Source organism: Sorex araneus, chromosome 2 (genome assembly GCF_027595985.1).
Source record: "Sorex araneus isolate mSorAra2 chromosome 2, mSorAra2.pri, whole genome shotgun sequence".
Classification (NCBI taxonomy): Eukaryota; Metazoa; Chordata; class Mammalia; order Eulipotyphla; family Soricidae; genus Sorex; species Sorex araneus.
Window position 1 is genome coordinate 239,180,901 of NC_073303.1, and position 22,649 is coordinate 239,203,549.

General features: G+C 49.2%; 1 protein-coding gene across 1 annotated transcript in view; it reads right to left on the reverse strand.

Moving 5' to 3' along the window:
- Window positions 1-2,736: 2,736 nt before the first annotated feature.
- LOC129401816 (zinc finger protein 791-like) overlaps window positions 2,737-22,649 on the reverse strand; it is a 50,525-nt gene continuing 30,612 nt past the window's right edge. The window contains exons 4-7 of the mRNA XM_055124687.1: window positions 6,864-6,990; window positions 5,941-6,001; window positions 3,153-4,893; window positions 2,737-2,829 (exon numbers count right to left, since the gene is read on the reverse strand). Coding sequence (XP_054980662.1) covers window positions 2,737-2,829; window positions 3,153-4,893; window positions 5,941-6,001; window positions 6,864-6,990 — 2,022 coding nt within the window. The remainder of the gene's footprint in view (window positions 2,830-3,152; window positions 4,894-5,940; window positions 6,002-6,863; window positions 6,991-22,649) is intronic.

Below are 22,649 nucleotides of genomic sequence, written 5' to 3' on the forward strand. Positions count from 1 at the left end.
TACACCAACCCCCCTAAATTTCTGGGTAAAAAGCCAGGAATAATACCTGAGCACTGCTGGGTGTAACCTAAAAGAAAACTGTTACACTGAGTTCCTCTGGCTTTAACAGATGAGAAAGGGCTGGAAGTTCTCACCTCCAGGAACCCAAATCCAGCAGAGTCTGGACTCCCCACAAGAAAGAGAAACAGCAGCATCAGACGAAAGTGCAAGATAGGATCCTTTAGTAATCCTAGTGAGGATTACCCCTCAGTAGGCACAAGAGGAATCGGAAAAGAGCAGGGATCAGGTAGAAAGGCCAGTGGTGGAGCACTGGCCAGGCAGGTGTCCATTCTAAGCTAGATCCCCGGCACACATAGGCTTCCCCGACCACTATCATGAGTGATCCCTGAGCATCGTCTGGTGTGGGTCCCCCACAACCCCTGAAAAAAAAAAACCCTTCAAAGTATTCAGTTTTCAGAAATCTCATGGAGCATGGATGGGAGTTCAGTGGTTAGAGAACCTACCCTATGCATGACTGACCCAGTGTAATCTCTGGCATCCCAAAAAGAACCCCATCCCACAATGGATCACTGAGCATCAAAGCAAGAGTTAGACCTGAAAACAGTAGGTGTGTACCCCCCCCCCTCAAAAAAAGGTAAGATACCCCAGTACTCAATGACTTGGGTCAGTCTGCTCACCCTAATCAGAGGATCTGAGCTCAGGTTTACACAGGCCTCCCAGCCCCACAAACATATATGGAACTCAATGTGGCCATTATTTCACTGCAACCCATCTGAGTTAGTCAACATCCAGGAAAAACTGTAAAGGGTTTATCAGTTCCGAGGGCTCCATGGAATACGGGACACGCAGCAAGTTCTTTGGTGGAAACTCACACAGAACCTGGCGGCTGTGTGTCAGGCTAGAATGCTCTCCACTGTTCTGTCTTTCAATGTGGAAACTCCTACCACAATTGTCAAAAGAGCAAGTGGTCCCCATGTCACAGCGACCCACTCCATTTCTCATACATGGAACCTTCACTTCGTTCAACAACAGAGCACAATGGTCTGGCTACGGAGAGAGGGAGATTCTTTTCTCACATAGATAGGGTCGGGTGAATGAACCAAAATGCTTCCCCTGGGAAATGAAAAAACTGACATTCATTATGAATGCACATTTATTGTAGAGTCACTAACATGTCTAAATGTTCACACAATAGGGTAAGCAGATGCACAGGTCTAAGCAGCTAGGAGGATTATTGTCCAACTGACCAGCCACCAATATTTATCATAGTGAGCAAAGCTTATTTGACATGATGTACCTATGAGTGTGATTGAAGAAAAATGATCTTCTTTGTTTTTTTTTTTTTTTTTTTTGCTTTTTGGGTCACACCTGGCGGTGCACAGGGGTTACTCCTGGATCTGCACTCAGGAATCACTCCCTGGCGGTGCTCAGGGGACCATATGGGATGCTGGGAATCGAACCCGGGTTGGCCGCGTGCAAGGCAAACGCCCTACCCGCTGTGCTATCGCTCCAGCCCCGAAAAATGATCTTCTTTGAAGCCCAGATCTGTGAAGAGATTCCACTCTGGGTGTTGAATCAACACCAACTCATGCCACCCGTCTGTCTGCCTCCGGTGCCAGCGTTTCTCTTTCTCCGGGTCCTGAGACAGAACATCGTACTGGCCTCTCAGGGATGCTTTTAGTCGGCTGATCCACAGGCATCTTCACTGTGGTCAGTGCTAGCTTTGCCTCCATCAGTGTCACCAGAGCAGTAATACAGAAAGCAGGGGGCCCAGGTTGCATGCAGCCAATCCAAGATGATTCTCAACACCCTGAACAATCCCCAAGCACTGATGGAGTGATCCCTGACTCCAGAACCAGAAGGAAACCCTGAGAACCAACCTGTGTCCAGATAAAAAAAAAATTCTCTGAAATACCTGATGCTTGCAAACTCTACCTGAAACAGTCATGGAAATCATGCAGCAGCTAAAACAAAATAGAATTTTAGTGCTGAGCCATAGTAAAGACGAAGGTGCTGTCCATGCAGCAATTGACCCAGGTGGGACCTGGGTCATATCACAGGGTCCCCCAACGCACGCAGGATTCAGCCCTGAGAGCAGAGCCAGGAATCTGCCTGGAGCAGCACCAGGTGTGGGCTCCAAAGAAATATAAACACAAAAAACATAACGTCACTCTACTATAATTCCCCACTAGATTCGCTCCTGAGGCTCCACAAGTCATAAATCACTTCACAGCAGCCGAGATTACACTTTCCGGGGGCTATCACAATAGCACAGCAGGCAGGGCACTGGCCTTCCAAGTGGCTGACCCAGGTTTCGATCCCAGCATCCCAAAGGATCCCCTGATAATCACCAGGACTAATTTGCTGGGAACAGAACTTCAAAGCCATTCCTGAGCATCATCAGTTGTAGTTCCAACATGATTTAAAAAAGAAATAGATTTACCCTGAGCTTTGGGGTATGGGGGGAAACTGAGGCACAGAGTTGTACCCCACATGCTATTGCAACATCAAGGTTTCTTTCCCCACAGGTTGGTAGAAAACAGGGGAGTATCCAGGCATAGGGCAGAAGATTCGTTCAGAGCTTCTCCCCAGTGTGGGAACGGCAGACGTGCGTGTCCAGAGTTTAATCCTGGCCAAAAGCCTGCCCGCAGTGGCACACAAATGGTTGCTCCTCAAAATGCCTCCTGACGTGCCGGCGGAGGTGCTGGGGTGGGGGTGGCTGAAGACTCTGCCACACTACCCGCAGGTGAGGGGCAGGGTCAACTGGTGAGTCTGCAGGTGGCCTCTGAAGTAGGATCGGCAGCCGTAGGCCTTGCTGCACTCAGGACACTATAAAGGACTGTGGTTTGAGTGCGCCATCAGATGGAACAGGAGGGTGTCTGGGCTGCGGAAATATTTCTCGCAATGTGGGCACGTGTAGGGCTGCTCGCCTGTAAATAAGCATGTGCTTGGTCCTTGCGCCACTGTCCCGGAACGCCTTCCTGCACTCCGGGCAGACATAAGGCCTCTCCCCAGTGTGGGTCCATCGGTGCCTATGCAACATTGTGCTAGTGCTGAAGTTTTTCCCAGACTGCTCGCAGTCATACGGCCTCTCCCCGGTGTGGGTCTGGCTGTGAATATGCAGTCCTGACAAGTACTAAAGCTTTTCCCACACTGCTCGCAGGCATAAGGCCTCTCCTGGTGTGGGTCCGGCTGTGCTTAAGCAGGTCCGAGCGAGTCCCGAAGCTTTTCCCACACTGCTCACAGGCATATGGCCTCTCCTCGGTGTAGTTCCGGCTGTGCTTACGTAGGTCCGAGCGAGTCCCGAAGCTTTTCCCACACTGCTCGCAGTCATATGGCCTCTCCCCTGTGTGGGTCCGGGTGTGCGCATGTAGGTTTGAACTAGTTCTGAAGCTTTTACCACATTGCTCACAGGCATATGGCCTCTCCCCTGTGTGGGTCCGGGTGTGCACATGTAGGTTTGAACTAGTTCTGAAGCTTTTACCACATTGCTCACTGGCATATGGCCTCTCCCTGGTGTGCGTCCGGCTGTGCTTAAGTAGGTCCGAGCGAGTCCTGAAGCTTTTTCCACACTGCTTGCAGTTATGTGGCCTCTCCCCGGTGTGGGTCCGGTTGTGCATACGCAGGTGCGAGCGGGTCCCGAAGCTTTTCCCACACTGCTCACAGTCATACGGCCTCTCCCCGGTGTGGGTCCGGCTGTGCTTAAGCAGGTCCGAGCGAGTCCCGAAGCTTTTCCGACATTGCTCGCACTCATACGGCCTCTCCCCGGTGTGGGTCCGAATGTGCCGAAGTAGACATGAGCGAGTCCTGAAGCTATTCCCACACTGCTTGCAGTCATATGGCCTCTCCCCGGTGTGGGTCTGGTTGTGCTTACGCAAGTCCGAGCGAGTCCTGAAGCTTTTCCCACACTGCTCGCAGTCATACGGCCTCTCCCCGGTGTGGGTCCGGGTGTGCGCATACAGGTTTGAACTAGTTCTGAAACTTTTCCGACATTGCTCGCACTCATACGGCCTCTCCCCGGTGTGGGTCCGAATGTGCCGAAGTAGACATGAGCGAGTCCTGAAGCTATTCCCACACTGCTTGCAGTCATATGGCCTCTCCCCGGTGTGGGTCTGGTTGTGCTTACGCAAGTCCGAGCGAGTCCTGAAGCTTTTCCCACACTGCTCGCAGTCATACGGCCTCTCCGCTGTGTGGGTCCGGGTGTGCGCATACAGGTTTGAACTAGTTCTGAAACTTTTCCGACATTGCTCGCACTCATACGGCCTCTCCCCGAGGTGGGTCCGGCTGTGATTACACAGGTTCAAGCGAGTACTGAAGCTTTTCCCACACTGCTTGCAGTCATATGGCCTCACCCCAGTATGGGTCCGACTATGTTGAAGGAGAGACGAGCGAGTCCTGAAACTATTCCCACACTTCTCGCAGTCATACGGCCTCTCCCTAGTTTTGGTCCGGCTGTTCTTAAGCAGATGACAGCGAGTCCTGAAGCTTTCCCCACACGGCTCACAGGTGAATGACCTGATCCCAGAGTGCACTTTACCGTGGTCGCGCAGCATACAGAAATACTGGAACCTCTGTGGGCACTCAGGGCACTTAAAGGGCCTCTTGAGGTCAACATGGATCTCAGCATGAGCCTGCAGGTATGTAGGGTAGCAGGAGCCCTTCCCACAGAACTCACACACATAAGGCATCTCATCGTGGCGCTCCCTGATGTGACTCGTCAGCAGGTTGGTGACACTGAAAGTCTCCCCACACACTTTGCGTTCTTTGGATGTTTGGTTCCAGGTGCCAGAACCCCACAGAGGGCATCGCCTGAGGTCACCCGAGTTCAGAGAGGGTGTCCCCTCAGCGGCCGGACAGCAGATGCCCTCCTGTACGAAGTCATGTGGAAGAGAGCTGTGGGGAAGTGTTGGGAGTTGCTGGGGGGAAGAACATTCTGAAGAAGTAGCAGGATTTTGGGGTGCAGTGTGGCTTTGATAATGCCTCGAGTTTCCTCTGGCTTGTGCAGGAGCTTCGTGATCATAACCGAGACTGTTTGGCAAGAGGTATCTGCCAATGATGAGACACAATGAGTAGAAAAGCAAGATCATCCCGATGGCTGAGGCCACAGGACACTGGGAGAGCGGGAACCGTGCTTCATGCTGCCCTGGACCCATCCCCTGCACACCATCAGGTCCCCCGAGCGCCCCCAGATGATTCCTAAGTGTAACACCAGGATTTAGGACTTGGCAATGCTCCCTACACAAAATACTAAATGAATATCAACAATCAATCACCAGCCTTGATCATGTTTTGTTTTGGTTTTGTGGTTGGGGGTTTCTTTTTTTCCTCCTATCTTGGGGCCACACTCTGCAATGCTCAGGGTCTACTCTATAATATGGACACAGGGATCACTCAGAAGCAAGAACTCGGAAGCCAAAAACCATGTTGGAGATTAGACCTTAAGCATTGTACTATAGCCTCAGGCCTGACTGTAGGGCTTTCTGGATATTCCTCTGAATAAATCCTTGATTTATCATTCATCAAAGCCTTACATGAAGAGCCCTGTTTTAAGCCTGTAAATGGTGGGCTGGCATGGGGGAAGTTAGAGAAGGAACTTCTCTCTGAGAAGGGTCCTGGATGGAAACCACTTAAGAAGCCAGTGGAGGCTGCCAGCCTTGCCCCAGGACCCTCACCTTGCATGACTCAGGTCACTTCGGACACCATAGTCTGGCCAGGAGGGATTGCTGAGTGCAGAGCCAGGAGTCAGCCATGCTCATCACGGGTGTGGTAAATAGAGGAGGCCCACGAGGGACAGTGTGAAGGGGACACTACTCAGTCCTGCACTACTTTAATGTACTGGTTTTACTTCGAAAGACATTGGAGACTCCCAAGATGTTTTCCGCCACTCCCCTCCCCGTCAACAACACCCTCCTCCCTTCCCCTCTTTGCAAACTCACTCACTTCTTTTGTCGCTTCTTCATGTGCTGCTGGTCACTAGCATCAGGGAACATCTGCTTCTCTCCTAAATGATTGCAGGAATCATTGCTCATGAACCTCACAGTGCTGTCTTCACTGCACAACTTATTATCCGAGACATGCCCAAGAGCACCACTGTCTTTTCCTGGAGAGAAACCCTCTGGAACAAGCAGGAAGACAATTCAGTCCCCAAGGAAGGCTCTGGGGAGGGGCAGAGGAATAGGACAGTCGGGATGGCACTTGCCTTGGATACAAGTGACCCGGGTCACTCCCCAACACCTGATAGGCTCCTCAAAGCAATGCCAGGCATCAGCCCTGAGCATCACCAGGTGTGTATATCAAACAAAAAAGATGCTCTGTGGGAACATATAAGAACTGGAATAGGACTGATGCAACTGGTTTGCTTCAACAGACATGGAAGCAGCTGCCTTGAATGAGGTGGGTCAGATTCCCACACCCCACAGTGTCCCTTGAGCATGAACAAGAGTGTCCCTGGAACTCCAAGTGTGGGCCCTGTGCCCCAAAGAAGAAGCTCCAAGGTAGCACAAGGCCTTGCATGTTCCTGGCCCTCAATATAATCTTGGGCACCAGCTCCCTCACCCAGATCTGTGGGGTTAAACCCTGGGCCCCTGATCACTGGGGGGACCAACTAGCAACACTAGGATCACAGCAAGAGCCAGAGGTGCTGGCGGTGGCCTTGACACCCCACTCTACCACGTGTGGCCCTGAATGAGAGAAAAGGCAGTTAGGCTGAATCTGTCTGCCTGCCCGGGAATGCCCCTCGGCAGGGCTAGGGCGCCCATAGACAGGCCCCTCCTTCCCTACAGCCCTGTTCCATGGCCCCATCGAGAATGCGGGCAGCAGACTCCGTGCCCTGAGCTGTGGGAAAGGGTTGTGCCTGAGCTCACCCACGAAGGCCAGGTGCCTGCAGGCCTCCAGCATCACGTCTCTGTACAGGCACCTCTGGGCAGGATTCAACAGAGACCACTCGTCCCGGGTGAAGATCACAGCCACGTCTTCAAAGGTGACTGACTCCTGAAACACACACAGGTGCCAATCAGTCAGGTCCCTCTGCATCCCGCGGTGGGGGGGGGGGGGCACAGTGGGACGCAGGGGCGTGACATTAGGTTCCTGGTTTTTACTTAATCTACATTATTTATTTATTTGTTTGTTTGTTTGTTTGTTTTTGGTTTCTGGGTCACACCCAGTGATGCACAGGGATTACTCTGGCTTTTGCACTCAGGAATCACCCTGGCAGTATTCAGGGAACCATATGTGATACTGGGAATCGAACCCAGGTGAGCCGCGTGAAAGGCAAACGCCCTACCCTCTGTGGTATTGCTCCAGCCCCTACTTTAATCTACTTTAAACAATCAGGGTCCCTATGGGAAACACCAAGATGTGTGCAGAACGCAGAACTCAGTAGCAAGTGCTGAATGCCATGAACCATGACAGCACCTGGCCAAGACACGTAGGAAAATTCTGAGGGGACTTTTCAAAAGAGTGACAAAGGGACGGGGCTGGAGGAAAAGCACAGCACGGACAACACTCGTCTTGCACATGGCCATGGCGGACATATATTTGATTTCTGGCATCCTTAACGGTCCCTGAGCACTGCAAGGAGTGATCCTTGAATGCACAGCGAGGAGTAAGTCCTGAGCATCTCTGCGTGTGACCCCAAAAGCAAAAGCAGGAGTGACAAAGGGAATCTTTGTTCAAAGAATGTGGAAACTGACAATGACCTGGTGACTACCCTTTCCCAATCACCCCCAAGAATTGGTGGGTGACCTAATTGCATCATGTGGGGAAACCCATTTCACATTCCCAAGACCGAGACCAAGATTCCTGTTGTAAAGTGATGCCTAAGAGACCCTTCTGTGGTCGGAGAGATAGTACACTGTGTAGGCTGTTCACCTTGCACGCTGCTGACCCGAGTCCAATACCCAGTATCCCATATGGTCCCCACGAGCACTGCCAGGAGGAATTCCTGAATGCAAGGCCAGGAGTAACCCCTGTGCATCACAGGTGTGACACAAAGAGCAAATAAATAAATAAATAAATAAGAAGTTAAAAAAAAGGAAGCTTCTGCTCAACTCCTCAGACCCCAGAGACTCGCTGCTCAGACACATAATTCTGGGCGACTGCAGGATTCCCTAAAGGCCTGGAGAGATCCTGCTGTCTGTCAATGTAGCATCAAGGGGCCTAACAAAGGCCAACAGGAAGACTTGCTTATGGGGTAGGAGCAATGGCAGAGTGGGAAGGGCACTGGCATTGCATGCTCCAACCAGGTTCTATCCCCAACATCCCATTAGGTCCCCCAGGACCCCCAGCCGAGATCCCTGAGCTCAGAGTCAGGCGTCATTCTGATGTAGGTGGGCAGGCAGATAGGGAAGGCCCCTCCCCAGGTGATGACAGTAAATTTCCTTGGAAGTAATAGCAATGAAGTTGCAAAGGCCAACCTTGCAGAGAAACAGGAATTTAGACTTGGTAAGACCCTCACCTATCTATAGCAACAGACCCAGAGATGGTCTGAAAGGCATAAAAGGCCAGGAAAGGAATTTCAAAGAACACCACCATCACTCCCAACTCCTTGGCAACCGTCTTAGCAATGGAATTTTACCTAGGTTGAAGACCTACAGGGGGACAGTTTGGAAAACCTCCTTAGAGGCCACCTTGTACAAAGGAAGGGAGCTTATAGGATGCCTGAGCCCAAAAGCTGCCTGCCCCCACTTGCCCAAGCACACACGGTGCCTGAGCAGATATGTCACCAGCATCTCCCCTCTTGAGATGCGGATTTTCATGCTTTCCTGTCTAATACTGGGATGTGTGTAGGGGCTCTCTCTGGCTTTGGAGAAGCCTGGGTTCTGTCTTGAGCGCTGTTTCTCTCCACTCTCTCCCACTTTCTCTCCCTCCTCCCCTTTGAAACCTCCAAATAAAAACTGTAATTTCACTGAACTACTACTCCTGAAATTCCTTTCTGCAAGATGAGACAGGAATCCCGAAACCCTGGGTCCTGGGTGGCAAAGTGGATGGGGGAGATAGGGACTGTCTTTCTCCTCCCCACTTCACATAAATTCCTTGTGGGGCATACCCAGAGCAATCCCTAAAGACTTCTTTGGTTAAATTTATAGAAATCAACCACAAAGCACTAATGATTTGACCTTTCTGTCTGCATCATGAAAGTCCCCATTAAGAACACCCAAGGCAGGGAGGAACAACTTCCGGGTAAAACCTCTGGACTTAACCTTGAGAACAGACACCACCTGCTTTCCTCAGGTTTGTCCTCTCTTGCCTCTTACTCCTCATCTGCCTGCCATCACACCTTAGCAGCAGAACTCAAGGGGTTCAGATGGGGGGGGTCACCACAGAGGTGATACCCACCCATAGGCTGACTGGCATGGAAATCTCAGCCACTAACCAGTATAAAAGCTGGGAAAAGAGAGGAAGGGCAGATAGGACAGAGGGGATGCACTTACCTTGCATGAGGCCAAACCAAGTTCCATATCTGCCATCCCATATAGGCACTAGGATCCGCCAGAGGTGATCCCTGATCACAGAGCCTGAAGTCAGCCCTGAGCACCCACCGTGTGAGGCCCAAAAGACACAATTATCATCATCATTATCATCATAATCATAAAAAAGAAATAAGCCCAAACTCACCATCTTACTTTAGCAGGTCGGAAGTCAGGGCACAGTGGATCTGGGCATATGAAGAAGCTACATGGGGAAGCTTCCAGACTTGCTGCAAGAAAAATAACGAGTTTGTTAGTACCATGGACGGTTCACTCGAGAGTGGGTGGGTTCTTCAGAAGTGATTTGCAGACAAAATTCAGATGCTTAAAAGTTCATCCATTTTTGATGGGAGGCATCACCCTCCCCAACCTTAAACTCTACTACAAAGCGGTAACAATTAAAACAGCATGGTACTGGAACAAAGGCAGAGCTGAAGACCAATGGAACAGGGTGGAATATCCCTACACACAAGCTCAAGTGTATGATCATCTAATCTTTGATAAGGGGGCAAGAGATGTGAAGTGGAGTAAGGAAAGTCTCTTTTATAAATGGTGCTGGCACAACTGGACAACCACATGCAAAAAAATGGGCTTAGACCTCGACCTGACACAATGCACAAAAGTCAGATCAAAATGGATTAAAGACCTCAACATCAGACCACAAACCATAAGGTACATTGAAGACAAGGTCGGCAAAACCCTCCACAATATTGAAGATAAGGTATCTTCAAAGATGACACGCAACTGGCTAACCAAGTGGAAACAGAGATCAACAAATGGGACTACATTAAACTAAAAAGCTTCTGCACTGCCAAAGATACAGTGACCAGAACACAAAGACTATCTACAGAATGGGAAAGGATTTATACACAATACCCATCAGATAAGGGGTTGATATCAATGGTATAAAAAGCACTGGTTGAACTCTACAAGAAGAAAACATCCAACCCCATCAAAAAATGGGCCAAAGAAATGAACAGAAACTTTTCCAAGGAAGAGATACGAATGGCCAAAAGGCACATGAAAAAGTGCTCTGCATCACTAATCATCAGAGAGATGCAGATCAAAACAACCATGAGATGCCACCTCACACCACAGAGACTAGCACACATCCAAAAGAACAAAAGCAACCACTGTTGGAGAGGATGTGGGGAGAAAGGGACCCTTCTACACTGCTGGTGGGAATGCTGACTAGTTCAGCCCTTTTGGAAAACAATATGGACGATTCTCCAAAAACTAGAGGTTGAGCTCCCATTTGACCCAGCAATACCACTGCTGGGAATATATCCCAGAGGAGCAAAAAAAGTATAGTCGAAGTGACATCTGCACTTATATGTTCATCGCAGCACTGTTTACAATAGCCAGAATCTGGAAAAAACCCGAGTGCCCTAGAACAGATGACTGGTTGAAGAAACTTTGGTACATCTATACAATGGAATACTATGCAGCTGTTAGAAAAAATGAGGTCATGAAGTTTACATATAAGTGGATCAACATGGAAAGTATCATGCTAAGTGAAATGAGTCAGAAAGAGAGAGACAGACATAGAAAGATTGCACTCATCTGTGGAATATAGAATAATAGACTAGGAGTCTAATACCCAAGAATAGTAGAAATAAGTACTAGGAGGTTGACTCCATGGCTTGGAGGTTGGTCTCTCATTCTGAGCAACTCAGAGAAGAGAACATCAAGTAAAATGTGGTCGGAAGTGATGCGGGGGAGGAGTGACGCGTGCCGAACGTAGACTAGAGACTGAACACAATGGCCGCTCAACACCTTTATTGCAAACCACAACAACACCTAATCAGAGAGAGAGAACTAAAGGGAATACCCTGCCACAGTGGCAGTTTCGGGTGGGGGGAGACGGGACTGGGGAGGGTGGGAGGGACCCTGGGTTTACTGGTGGTGGGGAATGGGCACTGGTGAAGGGATGGGTTATCGAACTCTGTATGGGGGAAACATGAGCACAAAAATGTATAAATCTGTAACTGTACCCTCACATCGATTCACTAATTAAAAATAAACTATTAAAAAATTTTAAAAAAGGGGCCGGAGTGATAGCACAGCGGGTAGGGCGTTTGCCTTGCACGCGGCCGACCTGGGTTCGATCCCCGGCATCCCATATGGTCCCCCAAGCACCGCCAGGAGTAATTCCTGAGTGCAGAGCCAGGAGTAACCCCTGAGCATCGCTGGGTGTGACCCAAAAAAAGCAAAAAAAAAAAAAAATTAAAAAAAAAGAAAGAAAGAAAGAAGGTCTGAGCATTGCTGGTGTGACCTCCCCCGACGCCCCCCCCCCCCCCCCGCCCCAAAGTAGGAAAGTTCATTAGGGTGCCAGAGCAACATCACAGTGGGTTGGGCGTTTGCTTTGTGTGCTGCTGACCCAGGTTCAATCCCCTGCATCCCAGAGGCCCCCCAAGCACCACAAGGAGTAATTTCTGAGTAATGCCTAAGCATCGCTGGTGTAAGCCCCCCCCTTCAAAAAAAAGTAACTTCGTTAAACTGTTCAGTTGTTGTGTTCAGAAGCCTCGGGTATGACGTCATTCATCCCTCCCTTTCCCCCGTTTCCCACTCCATGATTCCACCCTCCTTCACCTGGTCCCGATTGCTTCTTCCTGACTGCCTGGTCTAATACCTAGGCCGTCTTGGCGCTCCGGGCAGTGCTTCTGGATCTGGAATCTGTCTGCCTTATCGGTCCTCCGCAGGAGCCCGTGGCCCCGCGGGTCCAGCGCCATGCTTGGCTGAGTTCAGGGAGCCAAGAGCCGGCTCAGGGCTGGGGCCTCTTCAGCAGCGGTTATTTCCCCGCCCCCACCGCCTATTCTCCACCTCTGATTGGATGACGGTGAGAGCGGGTGAGATAGAAAGGGCCAATCAGATGCATTTTAGATTATCTGCCGCCCCGCCTTTCCGCTTTCACAGGCTCACATACTTCCAGTCCTTTCAGATATCAGGTAGGATAAGGCTTAAGGACTAATACTTAAGGTCCAGGAAAACATCCAAGCAGGGTCTCCTAGATGCTGCTGAGATCCCACACCACAGCCAGGGGGCCTTTCCCCTTGTTGGACACGGAGCAGGCAGGAGCAACTCCATCGTGCCTGTTCCTGTTTCACGTTTTGTTTTACTTAAACTTTTTTGTTTTTCTTAAAACCTTGCCTCAACCCCCCCCTCCCATCTGCAAGAGAAGTAGAACAAATGGCCTGCAAACTCTCCTTGGCAAATAGTTTATAACCGCTATTCACTGTCTATAGAAGCCACCAAGACACAAGCAGTCTCTGGAGTGTCTTTGTCAGTGAGGGAGATCTCGATCCGCACCCTAACAGCAGGTAGTTGATTAAGCTGGCTAGCCAGGGTCGTCCACACGCACACAACGACACACAGGACCCATGTGCAAGGCAAGGCCCTGACCCAGAGCGCCGGGGTTACTTATATAGGCCCATATCGGCCGTTATGGTGAAAGCGCGAAATCCTGCGCCTTCCTTAGCCAGTAAGTTCATAATTCGACATGCCTCTCCCTCCAATCCATCAGGCCCATCTGCTTGTCCAGCCTATAGATTTATAAGTCACATTTGCATAAGCGCCTGCTCGGGTCTAAGGGCTGAGCCCGGGCCCGGGAGGCTTTCTGTCTAGATTATACCCTCATATGGTCGTAGCTCAGGAGCCCACACATTCCTCTTAGAGCAAGCAGATAGCAGACGCCTGAGTGATAAATATACGGTTTTCATTGTCTTTGGCCCCACCCAGGGCAGTCCTGCCCTAACAGGAGAGGGAGAAATAATCAACTCCAGACCCTAACACCTTGTACACAGCTGACCTGGGTTCTAAACCCACCCCATGAGAACCACACCAGCAGTGATCCCAGAGCGCAGAACCAGGTGTGCCCCCAAAACAAAATCAGAGTCCCTACTCACTTAATCAGTGGTGTCTGGGAGAATCTAGACATCCAGCCCATTAGGGAGAAAATCCTCCAGCTCTTGGTCTCCAAGTGAAAATGTGAATGTGAATGTGAGGAATTGGAACAGAGCACACCTTAGGAATTAGTTTAGCTTTCTCAAGATTCTTTTTACAGGAGCCCGCCTTGCAGAATAACTTGTTTTTCTACCCCTGAGCAAGGAACTAGGATACAGGCTCCCCAGCTAGCAAGTCAGTCTAGATAACCAGATGCCTCTTAGATGCCTCCTACAAAACCCATGCCACTAGACCCATGAGTGCCCTAAAACCCAGGACATTCCTGAACACTGACACAAATGCTGATCTCTAAAACTATAGGCCAAGGAGTGATGTCCTTCTAAATGGATTGGTTAGGAAAATATGTATCATTACAAATCTATTGGCTATGAAATGCGCGGGCTCTGCTGTAACGGCCGGTAAAGGCCTATATAAGATCTCCTTTGGAGAAGCTCAGGGCCTTGCTTGCACAAAGGACCTGCAAGTCGCTGTGTGTATGCACAATCCTGGCTAACCAGCTTAATGAACTACCTGCTTGCTAATTGCATTCCTGGGTGGTCCTTGTCTTCGGTCTGAGATCCAGAACCGTGCCCTAGCAGTGAAGAATCAGTTTCCTCACACATTGTTCTGGGATGGGAGCTGAACCTAAGACACTTCTCAGAATTCTCTGGGGGAGAGGGGGTCACACTAGGCAGTGCTCAGGGTTTACTCCTAGCTCTGCTCTCAGGAATCACTCTAGGACCAAGGGACTAGATGGGATTCCACGCATTAAAACCAGGTCCGGTGCCTTCAGGGCAAGCACCCTCTCTCCCCCAAGTCACTATTACTCCAGCCCTAAATTTTATTTATTTTATTTTTTTATTAGTTTATTTTTAATTAGAGAGTCATCGTGAGGGTACAGTCACAGATCCATACATCTTTGTGCTCATGTTTCCACCATACAAAGTTCGATAACCCATCCCTTCACCAGTGCCCATTCTCCACCACCAGTAAACCCAACATCCCTCCCCCCTCCCCAGTCCCGTCTCCCCCCACCCCACCCTGCCACTATGGCAGGGAATTCCCTTTTGTTCTCTCTCTCTGATTAGGTGTTGTGGTTTGCAATAAAGGTATTGAGTGGCCATTGTGTTCAGTCTCTAGTCTGTATTCGGCCCACATCACCCTTCCCCCACATGACCTCCAACAACATTTTACTTGGTGGTCCCTTCCCTGAGTTACCCAGAATGAGAGACCAGCCTCCAAGCCATGGAAACAATCTCCTGGTACTTATTTCTACTATTCTTGGGCATTAGTCTTATAGTTTATTATTCTATATTCCACAGATGAGTGCAATCTTTCTATGTCTGTCTCTCTCTTTCTGACTCATTTCACTTAGCATGACACTTTCCATGTTGATCCACTTACATGCAAATGTCATGACCTCATTTTTTTTAACAGCTGCATAGTATTCCATTGTATAGATGTACCAGAGTTTCTTCAACCAGTATCTGTCCTAGGGCACTTGGGTTTTTTCCAGATTCTGGCTATTGTAAACAGTGCTGCGGTGAACATATAAGTGCATATGTCACTTCGACTATACTTTTTGGCTTTTCTGGGATATATTCCCAGCAGTGGTATTGCTGGGTCAAATGGGAGCTCAACCTCTAGTTTTTTGAGAATCGTCCATACTGTTTTCCAAAAGCCCAGCCCTAAATTTTAAATAACTGGGAGCAAAGTGTTGCTTACAGAGAATATGGTAGTACACTCCTCTTCACCATAAACTGTTGTGTGAACGTTCATGCAGTCACAGTTGCTGAGACAAGGAACATGGAAGAAATGTATGTCATGGTGGGTCCAGGTTCTTTCTGACTCTGTGGCAAAGGTAGAGAGCTCAGTAATCTCCTTTTATTGATCATGGTACCTCTAAATGGCGCAATACAGTGATATCATCAATGGCATCTAGAGAAATTACAGAAAGGACATTGAGGCAGCAAAACATGCCTTGTTTCCTTGCATCTGCAGGCCAGTAATTTTGGCCTCTGGAAAGAAGATACAAAACCAAAACCTTTCTTGGGGGATAAGCACTTGGATTTACATCCCAAATAAAAGGCTGGGCAGGCACCTGGAATCTACATCTCAAACACTAGGCTGGGCCAGAGCCAGCAATCTACAATGTCAAGGATTAGGCCTAGGTGATCAGGTCAAAGATCAGGCAGGAAATCTGCATGTCAACGACCAGCCAGGCTTCTCTGAGAAAAGAAAAACTGCCCCTTTCAATGTACTGAGATTATTTTCTGAAGGCAGTTTGAAGGGGGAAAGAGTTCAGCTTCAACCAAACCAATCAGGACACAAGAGAAATCTCACCCATTTTAATGGGTCTCTCTGTTCCATAGTATGGTACAGTCTACATGGGCTTGCTCTGATAGCTCAGTCCGCCCCAACAACATCTCCCCCTTTTCGTTTAGGACATATTTCAACCATCATTGTGTTGTGAGAGGCAGATTCATCAGTATGACCATAAAAAAGGGTGGGGAGGTGAGTTGAGAAGTGGCTGAAATTGTCCCTTCTCACTATGGCCATAAGGTTTGTAGGAGACAGTTCAGGCCAGGAAGGATATATGATTTAACTGAGCTAATTGTTTTACAGTACCACTTGGTGGGAAGCAGCCTTGGCCATGAAGGATTTATGACTGAGTTAGTAGATTAAAGGAACTAACTGGTGTTTTCACAGACACAGAGCTGGAAAGTCAGGAGTTGATGTATACCTGTCTTGTATCCTGTGCCTAACTGTTAAGTGTTTAACTGATAAAATGCTTTTTTTTTTTTTGGCTTTTTGGGTCACACTCTGTGATGCACAGGGGTTACTCCTGGCTCTGCACTCAGGAATTACTCCTGGCGGTGCTAAGGGTTCCATATGGGATGCTGGGAATCGAACTTGGGTCTCAGAGAGCAAGGAAAACGCCCTACCCGCTGTGCCATTGCTCCGCCCCCATGCTTTCTTGATGTATGGGAATGCCTTATTTTCTGGATGTATGGAATTGGGAATGTCATATTGATATATTGTTCCTGTATGCTTTTGTTCATTATGAGATATTTTAGGTTACTTCTGTTTTTGCCTATGTGCTTTTGTTCATTATGAATTGTTTAAAGTTATCTCTGCCTTTGGAATTGTTTATCTTTGTGCCAACTCCTGAGGCCTGTGTGCCCAGGGTGGCTATATAAACCTTCTGCTGTAAGCCCTCGGGGTCGAGCTCTGGCCTCCTGCTTCAGCAGGACAGCTCCGCCCCAGCTAGCTGGAATAATAAAGTCTCGGTGTGTGTTTTGCAATCCTGCTGGACTCTGTGTCTCTCTGAATATTGAGGGGTGGTCTCGTACTAACAAGAGCTATGTCTGCCACGGCCATTTTTGGGGTCTCTGTGATGATCCCCATGATAGCAGCTACGAGCAGCCCAAGGAATCTCTTGATCCATCAAAGAAGATAGCTGATTGGTTTGACAAAGTGCTCCAGTCATTGGATTCTTCTCCCATGGTCAATGAAAAGTCTCCAGCATTTACACACTACTCAGGCTCTGAAAAACAAAAACTTCCTCCCTCTCATAGATGGGTTAATACAAGAATATATGGAATACTGTCTAAAGGAAATCATTCCTTCTCGGTCTTGATCTGGATCTGGATCTGGCACTGGAACTCCCTATTAATTGTCTAGTCCTCTTTTTCCCTTTTAGAATTATTTGAGATATTTCATACACATAAGTAGCCAATTTTTTTTGTAGGCTTATTACATAAAAAACTCCATTCCACAATATTATTTCCTTGTACTAGGATCCCAGGGGGAGAATGTAAAGTATGCAACACTATCAGCTTAAAATTTTCTTTCTTTTTTTTTTGTTTTTGTTTTTGGGTCACACCCGACAATGCACAGGGGTTATTCCTGGCTCTTCACTCAGGAATTATCCCTGGCGGTGCTCAGGGGACCATATGGGATGCTGGGATTAGAACCCGGGTCGGCCGCATGCAAGGCAAACGCCCTACCCGCTGTGCTATCGCTCCAGCCCCCAAATTTTCTTTTTTTATTTCTTTTTTATTTTTTAATTTTTTTTTTTAGCGTTTTGGGTCACACCCGGCGATGTACAGGGGTTATTCCTAACTTTTCACTCAGGAATTATCCCTGGCAGTGCTCAGGGGACCATATGGGATTCTGAGAATCGAACCAGGATCGGCCAACTTTTAAAGCCATGACCCTAATTCATAAATTACAGCTTCATAATCCTTCTGCAAATTTGCCTAACGTTCAGCAGTAATTAGAATATCATCCATATAATGAATATAATGGATATTTTTAATCTCAGGGTACTGTGTCCTTACGACATCCAGTGGTTGATGAACAAAATATTGGCACATTGTCGGCCTGTTCATCACCCCTTGTGGCACAACAGTTTACTGACATCTCTCTTAGCAGGATGCTCATTATTTAAAGAAGGCACAGTAAAAGCAAACTTCTCTCTATCCTCTTCCCTTAACGGAATGTTAGAGAAACAATCTTTGAAATCAATTATAATAATATTCCACTGTAAAAAACATCTGCCAGGGGGCGACCAGGGGAAGAGCCCCGGCGGCTCTCGGCATCGGCCGCCCCCGGGTGTTCAGGGGGTTCTGTCCCTGGTCACTCGCCCAGCCGGAGCGGTCCGGGCCATGGGGCAGACAGAAGAGGAACCGAGGGCCAAGCCGGTTGATTGATCAGTTGCCGTTTACTCCATTCTCTCCAGTCTCTCTCCTTCTCTCCCGGCTCACGATCTCTCCTCTCTCTGGATTCTACTGCTCAATTCTCTTTCACTCCTCTCTCCCCCTACTTGTCTCTCCAACCTGGCCCTCTGGGCTACACGCAGTCAGGTAGCAAAAGCAACATAAGAAAGCCCTTTCTGAGGGCCGGGCATTCCAAAGCCCTTCCTGACTGTCAGCAGGAAAAATACCTCTTAAGGTTTTTCTCCTTTCCTTAGTCCAAGAACTTATTCACATCTTAATTCTAGTTATTTTTGTATGGACACAGTTAAGAAATACATTGAGGCTTGTAGGCCAGCTCTCCTGGTAACCTCTTGCAGACTCAGACTACAGCACTCAGGCCAGATTAATCATTTCTTACCGTAGCAGGGTCCGAATCTAGTTATATTAATTTTTGGATCATGACAGCATTTGTCCATGACCAAGCTCTTAACTTAGAGTTAAGCATTAGGCACTTTGGCCAGGCCCATCTCGATGCCAGGGTAGCACATAACTCACCGCTTGCCCTGGGTCCTTCCCATCCCTTGTCAGGACCCTGCTTTTGGGGGTGCTAGGAAGTAAGAGCAGCTGAAGTTTAGGTCTAGAGAACAGATGCCCAGGAGGAAAATATCATGAAGAGTCAAATGATTTCCAGGTTACTAAAGAATAACATTTGCTACAGTCTTCCTGTGCCCATACAAAAGGACTTGGCTCTGAATAAACTATGTAAAGGACTCAAGGAGAAGAGAAAAGCAGTATTTACAAGTCAACAGAACACAAAGAAAGAAGTACAAATAAACACAGAGAAATGGGAGCACTGTGATGGGAGTAACCCAATAAACCAAAACTACCTGAGGTATGTTATCCTGTTATCCTACACTCACAAGTCCTTTGTCACCTTTTTTTTTGCATTGTGGGTAACACCCAGCAATGTACAGGGGTTACTCCTGGCTCTGCACTCAGGCGATACTCAGGGGACCATATGGGAAGCTGGGAATCGAAGGTGGGTCAGCTGTGTGCAAGGCAAATGCCCTACCCACTGTGGTATTGCTCCAGTCCCACCTTTGTCTCTCTTTACGGGGCAGAAGGCCTGTTCCCAGTTGTCCACAGGTGTCCGGGTAAGGCGTCGTCTGGGAGGTGGGGGTATGGCTCCCAGCACTTGCCACTGTAATATTCCCACGAACCCAGGTGGGGGCGGCTGAGGTAGATTCCAAGGCACTACTTTTGCCCCCCTGAGTGCCTCTGCCACTTGTGGACGTAGATGGGGCCTGCTGACTGGCATCTGTGTGTGTTTCAGGAGTCGGTATCCTTTGAGGACTTGCGGTGAATTTCATCCGGGCCAAGTGGGCTTTGCTGGATCCTGCCCAGAGGTGCCTGTACAGAGACATGATGCTGGAGGCCTGCAGGCTCCTGGCCTTCGTGGGTGAGGCTCAGGCGAGACACTTTCCCACAGCTCAGGGCATGGAGCCCGCTGCCCACTTTCCTAATGGGGCCACGAAAGAGGACTGCTAGGAAGGAGGGGCCTGTCTCTGGGCACCCTGGCCCGGGCGTGGGGCTTACCCGGGAAGGCAGATGGGTCCATGGTTAAATTCCTTTTCCCTGATTCGGGGCCACACCTGGATAATTTGGGTGTGAGGGCCACTACCAGCACCCCTAGTTCTAGCTGTGACCCTCACAGTTCTGGTTGTTCCCCCCAGTGTTCAGGCCCCAGGCTGCACCCAGCAGTGCTGGGTGAGGGAGGTGGTGCCCAGGATTATATTCTGGGTCACAAGCATGCCAGGCACTGTGCTAACTTGGAGCCTCTTCACGGGGGCACAGGGCCCACTCAGTCATTGAGTGCTGGGGTTTCTTAATTTTTTGGAGGGCGGGTTTCACACCCACTGCTTTCAGGGCTAACTCCTGGCTTCAGCTCAGGGATCACTCGAGGTGGGATAGGGGGGCTTTATGGGATACCAGGGATTAAATTGGTGTCAGCCACGTGCAGGACAGGTTCCCTAACCACTGTACTATCATCCCTGCTCCCTAGGGTTTCTGAAAACAACTTTGAGGCTTTTTTTTTAATCAGGTTGTGGGGGATCCACACCCGGCGATGCTCAGGGATCACTCCTGACAGTGGTCAGGGAACCCTATGGGTGCCGGGGATCTAGCTTAGAATGGCCGCCTGCCAGGCCAGTGCTCCTCCGCTGCCCTTTCTACCCGGCCCCCGCTCTTTCCTGATTCCTGTTGTGCCTAGTGAGGGGTGACCCTGGGTTGTTAAAATGCCTCATCTCACACCTGGGTCCTGATGCTGCTGTTTCTGTTTCTTGTGGGGAGTGGTTGATGGAGGTCAGGCCTTCCAGCACTTTCTAATCTGCATCCATTGAGTCACAGCCAGAGGAACTCAGTCTAACAAACTTGTTTGTTTAGTTTTAGGTTACACCCAGCAGTGCTCAGTTGTTATTCCTAGCTTTTTGCTCAGGACTTGAAAGGCCGCCTTGGCATGCTGTAGGATCTCATCAGTCTCTAGGAGAGCCTGTTTGGATGTTTTCCTGAGCCTTCTGATATCCTGAGGTCAGAAAGGACTTGGAAGGATGTGAGCCAGTGGGAGCAGAAGGGTGGAGCACCAGGTCATCTAGGTCCATCTGACAGGCCCTTTTCTTCTCATCTGCTCTCACCGTCATCCAATCAGAGGTAGAGAATGGGCCACTGGGGGCGGGGAGATAAGTTGGCCGAAGAAGGCCCCTGGCCTGAACCTCCTCTTGGCTCCCAGGGCTCTGCCCACCATGACTCCTGGACCCCCAGGGCCGTCAGCTCCTGGGCAAAGGCTCTAAACTAGACAGATTTCAGATTAGGAAGCACAGCGGGGAGCACGAACATGGCCTAGGAATTAGTCCAGTTGACCAGGAAAAAGTAATCGGGACCTGGTGAGGGTGGAGTTATGGAGCTATGGAGTGCAGAAAAGGGTAGGGGAGGGATGATATTTTTTTGCTTTTTTTCTTGGGTCACACCCAAGGAAGCTCAGTGGTTACTGCTTGCTCTGCACTCAGGAGTTACTCCTTGTGGTGCTTGGGGGACCTATGGGATGCCAGAGATTGAACCTGGTTCAGCTGCGTGCAAGGCAAATGCCATACCTGCTCTACTATTACTCCAAACCCTTAATGAATATTTTCTTTCTTTCTTTTTTTTTTTTTGTCTTGGGGCACACCCAGAAATGCTCAGAGCATTCCCCAGGCTCTGTAGTGTGGGATCACTCCTGGCAAGACTATGGGGCCCCGGTGGGGTGTTGGGGATCCAACCCAGGTCATTTGTCTGCAAGACAATCACTTTAACGGGTTTCGGGGCCTCTAAAAGTGAACAACTTTTGTTTGTGGGCCACACCGGTCATGCTCAGGAGTTACTTCTGGCTCCCCACTCAGGAATTGCTCTTAGCAGAGTTTGGGGCTCCCTATGGGATGCCAGAGACTGACCCTGGGTTTGCAGAGTGCAAGGCAAATGTCCTCCACACTGTATCACTGCTCTGGTTCCTTCATTTGGAATCTGTTACGTCAGAGGGTCTCTGTACCTTCAGCAAGTTGCCGCAAGTATGGTAAAATATCGGTGGCTGGTCAACTGGACAATAATCCTCTTAGCTGCTTAGACCTGTGCATCCGCTATTGTGTCAAAGTTTAGAGACATTAATGAATTTACAATAAATGTCCATTGATAATGAATGTCAGTGTTTTCATTTCCCAGAGGAAAGCATTTTGTTTATATTCTCGCCCCTGGGCTGAAATTCTGGCTCCCTTGATAATCCCAGAAAGAATTGTGAAATTCTGGTATAATTCTCTTTTTCAGGTGTAGGTAACTACCAGGAAATGGGAAAATTAAAAACAGATGACTAGTTTTCTTCAAACAAAACATGACTAATGTAAGTTGAAATTCTCCAAACCGAGTTTGACCCTCCCCCCCACAAAAAAAAGATGCTGGTGGGAGGCACCCAGAGCCTGTGCTCACTGACCCCCTGTGTCCCTCAAATGAAACTGGCCTCATGATCCAGGCAGAAGCCAGGAAGCTGGTCCAGCTCCTTCCTACGAGGGGAGAAGGTCAGTCATGGTGTTGGGACGCAGGTGGGCCGGGATGAGAGAGGCTGGCTCCCGGGAGAGGGCAGGGGACCCACAGGCATGGTGGGAGTTTTGGCTTAGGGATTTCAGGGACAAGGTGTAGCCTGACCGAGGACTGAGATCTAAGCAATGCCTAAGGTCAGTGACTCAAACAGAGACAATTGTGCCAGGGGCAGGAACAGACTCTGCAGAAGTTCAGAGTCGAGAAAGGCTCAGCTGGATTTTTTTCAGTGTGTGTGTGTGTGTGTGTGTGTGTGTGTGTGTGTGTGTGTGTGTGTGTGAAGCAAGATCATTTTATTTTTTTTTCCTTTTTGGGTTACATCCCCGGTGCTCAGGGCTGACTCCTGGCTCTGCATCCGGGAGTTACTCCTGACTGTGCTGAACGGGATCCTATGGGATGCCGGGAATCAAACCCGGGTCTGCTG